Source organism: Sinocyclocheilus grahami, unplaced genomic scaffold (genome assembly GCF_001515645.1).
Source record: "Sinocyclocheilus grahami isolate Dianchi unplaced genomic scaffold, SAMN03320097.WGS_v1.1 scaffold1988.1, whole genome shotgun sequence".
NCBI classification, from domain to species: Eukaryota; Metazoa; Chordata; class Actinopteri; order Cypriniformes; family Cyprinidae; genus Sinocyclocheilus; species Sinocyclocheilus grahami.
In genome coordinates this window covers 68839-72612 of record NW_015507167.1, presented here as the reverse complement: position 1 = coordinate 72612, position 3774 = coordinate 68839, and the positions used below count along the sequence as shown (strand labels likewise).

The window sequence follows — 3774 nt, the reverse complement described above, 5'->3', positions numbered from 1 at the left end:
TTATTACATCCAACAACATTATTACATCTATACCTGCTCCGGCATCGAAACAGTAGTCGTGGGAGGGGCCTGTGCAAACCTACGCCAAGAATGTCAGAACAGCTTGATCTGAGACACTGCTTATGATTTACTGACTGCAGCTGTTTTATTGTGATCATGTTGTCAAAACACTTGCATGCAATAGTGTGGGGCGTTAATACTGTGTCCTATGCAGTGACATTAGCCAATCACAACAGCGGCTGATTACTGACAAGCCTTAAAGGACACGCCTTTAAGGCGAAAAGAGGGTCAGAATGAGGGTTGAAAATAATAATTTTCCCACATATTTATTTGTTTTTTTCGTGCAAAAACCTTTATTAAAAGGGTCACTGGATGCCCATTTTCCACAAGTTGATATGATTCTTTAGGGTCTTACATTTACATTTACATGACATTAATGAGTCTATAACATACTTTAGTTAAAATTTCTCAATGGTAGTGCAAAATAACACCCTCTTTACCTTGTCAAAAACAACCGAGCAGTTTCGGTGCATGTCCCTTTAAATGCTAATGAGCTCTGCTGACCCCACCCCTCTCTTCTGTGGGGTGACAGCTATTCTCTGAGAGACTCTTAACTTTAGCCGCAGAACTTGCTAATTAGCACATTATTAGGAAAGGCGATTTACAAAGATTCATAAAAATACCTTATACTCATGTCTTCTGTAGGTGAAGCTGGATCATGAATGATTCGCGTGAAAATAAGCACATTTAGGTAGATTGGGGAGCACATTCCCTTTAAAAACCAAATTAATCCACTGCGTCTTCAGCGGCTCAGATGTCGGGAGTAAATGACGACTGCTGTTCATTATTACATCCAACAACATTATTACATCTATACCTGCTCCGGCATTGAAACAGTAGTCGTGGGAGGGGCCTGTGCAAACCTACGCCAAGAATGTCAGAACAGCTTGATCTGAGACACTGCTTATGATTTATGGGGATTTTAAAAAACCACTGGGTGGATTTTTATCATTATAGAGTGGTTGTGTACACACACTGCCAACACACATTTCAGTTCAAAAGTGCAACATTTAACATTATAAGTAAACCTCAAGGAACATATTAAAATAATTTAAAAAATCCATGTCATGGCCCCTTTAAGGTCAACAGTTCAGCATGATTTCAGTACAGCGGGAAGAAAAATGATTTATTTTATGAACACAGTGGATAGAAAGGAGGAAAGTGTCCCATGTGCTTGATGTGATGAGCGTGTCTGTTAAGAGAGACTCACGTCCAGATAGTCTTTCATGGCCGTGTCCATCATGACCAGATCCGTCAGGAAAGTTCCCAGGTAAGGAATCGTCCCCTGCATCACAGTCTGAAACAAAAACCATCGTTCTGAGAGTTCAGCAGAATAAAACACCACATCAGACGACAGACGGGAACAATTTATATACACTACATGGCCAAAAGTATTGAGACCCACTTCTGATGAACAGGTTTGACTACTTTAGTCATTTCCATGAGTACAAATCTTAATGTTGAAGCATATGATATTCCAGGGAATTGCGTGCTTCAAATTTTATAAGAACTGGACCGGTCTGCTGTGACTTTAAATCCAGACCTCGAGCCAAAAACTCTTCACCAAACACCAGTGACTTGTACATTCACTATATGGACAAAAGTATTGTCCTTCTGGAAGTGCCTTCTTTAGAACAGAAAAAGGCACTTCCAAAACTTTGGCAACAAAGATGTAAACATAATAAAAATGGTAATTCTATCTCTGTTGCAACAGTTTTGGAAGTGTCTAAAATGACTGTAGCCATATGTACAAGTCACTGGTGTTTGGTGAAGAGTTTTTGGCTCATTTCAAGGCCTGCATTTAAAGTCACAGCAGAGGTTTCTGTAGACCAGTCAAGCTCTTCCACACTGACTCAATCAGTCATTTCTTTTTTAACCTTGCCTTATACACAGAGGCATCGTCATGTTAGAATAGAAAAGGGTCCTGTCCAAACTGTTGCTGTAAAATTAGAATCACACAATTCCCAAGAATAGCATTATGTGCTTAAACATTAAGATTTGTACTCATGGAAATGACTAAAGTAGTCAAACCTGTTCATTAGAAGGGGGTGCCAATACTTTTGGCCATGTAGTGTATAGACAGACGGATAGATATGAATCCCCTGCTGGAGTGTTTATAGTTCCTGTAGTAATGATACGGTGTCAGCATGAAGCTCAATGAATCTGTACTGCATGATCTGAGAGCAGCTGCTGGTGTGGATCATCGTCCATCACGGACTCTGAATGTCTCACCAGATCTCTCTGCGGCTGCTGTCGTTTCTGCGCTCGCTTAGGGTTGATCTCCAGAGTGGCAAATTTGGACGTTCCCTCCTGCCAAAGAAATACAAGCAGTAAATATCACACACACTCTCTCACACACTCGCTAACTGCTTTAGTAAGGATTATTAATGACCTTCTACTTTCTGGTGACTCGGGCAATCTTTCCTCTTATTACTCGATCTCAGCTCAGCTTTTAATACTATCTGTCCTAATTTATTACTCATGCACATACTCAATGGCATCTCCAGAGCTGCGTTATCCTGGTTTTCCTCCTATTTGACAGATAGACAATACTACATCACCATGCATAACTATAAATCTCCCACTGTTTTACTCAAACAGGGTGTTCCTCAGGGCTCAGTTCTCGGGCCATTATTATTTATTAATTATTAACAAAAAGTATTCTTGTAGCTTCCTAAAATTACGGTTGAACCCCTGATGTCACGTGGATTATTTTAACGATGTCCTTGCTATGTTTCTGAGCCTTGATGGTGTTAGGATGCTTGCTGTCTATGAGAGGATCAGAGAGCTCTTGGAATTCATCACAAATACCTTAATTTGTGTTCCGAAGTCTTACAGGTTTGGAACGACATGATGGTGAGTAATTAATGACAGAAGTTTCAATTTTGGGTGAACTAACCCTTTAAACCTAGATGCTTATATTAGTAAACTCTCTAAAATATCTAAATAAATATTGCCAAACTCCAATCCTTCGTCAGCCCAAAAGACGCTGAATCATTAGTACATGCATTCATCACATCCAGCCTCGTGTACCGAGATTTTGCCTATCATTTATGGGAGGCCGATCTTTCTCTTTCTCTGTCTCTTAGGACAGTAACCACACTGCATGAATTTAAGTCTAAACTCATCTGTTCTCATCTCTCATCTGTTCAACCAATACAACCGGTCATAATGCGTTTCTTCTTAAACTCTTATGGTTCTCTGTTTGAATTTGATTGTTTGCACTACTATTGTGATATGCAACTGCAATCGCACGTCTTGGACTTGGGCGAATGTCTATTGTCCACATAAGTGATTATGCACGGAATGATTGTTTATTTGCTATTGTCATTGTGAAGCGTCCTTGAGCTTGGGAAAGGAGCTATATAAATCAAACATTATTATTATTAGTATTATACACACACACACGTGTGGTACCTTTATCAGCAGTTCTCGGCTCAGCGAGTGGTTGTTCTCATCAGAGAATATCTCTGACAGCTCCTGGAAGATGCGAATGTTTTCTCGTGACACTTCGTCCCATGTTTTCTTGAGCCGGTGAACTGGGTTACACTGCAGCGCAGACAGAATCGCACGCAGAGACGAGAAGTTCTTCAAGATCCGACACTCCTGAGAAAAGAAAAGGGTCTTAAAATCAACAGTAAACCAGCAATCAGACGTGTGTGTGGGTGTGTGAGTGTGTGTGTGTGTGTGTGAGAGAGAGTGTGTGTGTGTGTG

At 40.5% G+C, this 3774-nt stretch overlaps 1 protein-coding gene across 1 annotated transcript in view; it reads right to left on the bottom strand.

The window, feature by feature from the left end:
- LOC107573634 (ral guanine nucleotide dissociation stimulator-like) overlaps positions 1-3774 on the bottom strand; it is a 41207-nt gene that overhangs the window by 12708 nt on the left and 24725 nt on the right. The window contains exons 6-8 of the mRNA XM_016260075.1: positions 3478-3666; positions 2293-2370; positions 1271-1357 (exon numbers count right to left, since the gene is read on the bottom strand). Of these exons, the coding sequence (XP_016115561.1) occupies positions 1271-1357; positions 2293-2370; positions 3478-3666 (354 nt within the window). The remainder of the gene's footprint in view (positions 1-1270; positions 1358-2292; positions 2371-3477; positions 3667-3774) is intronic.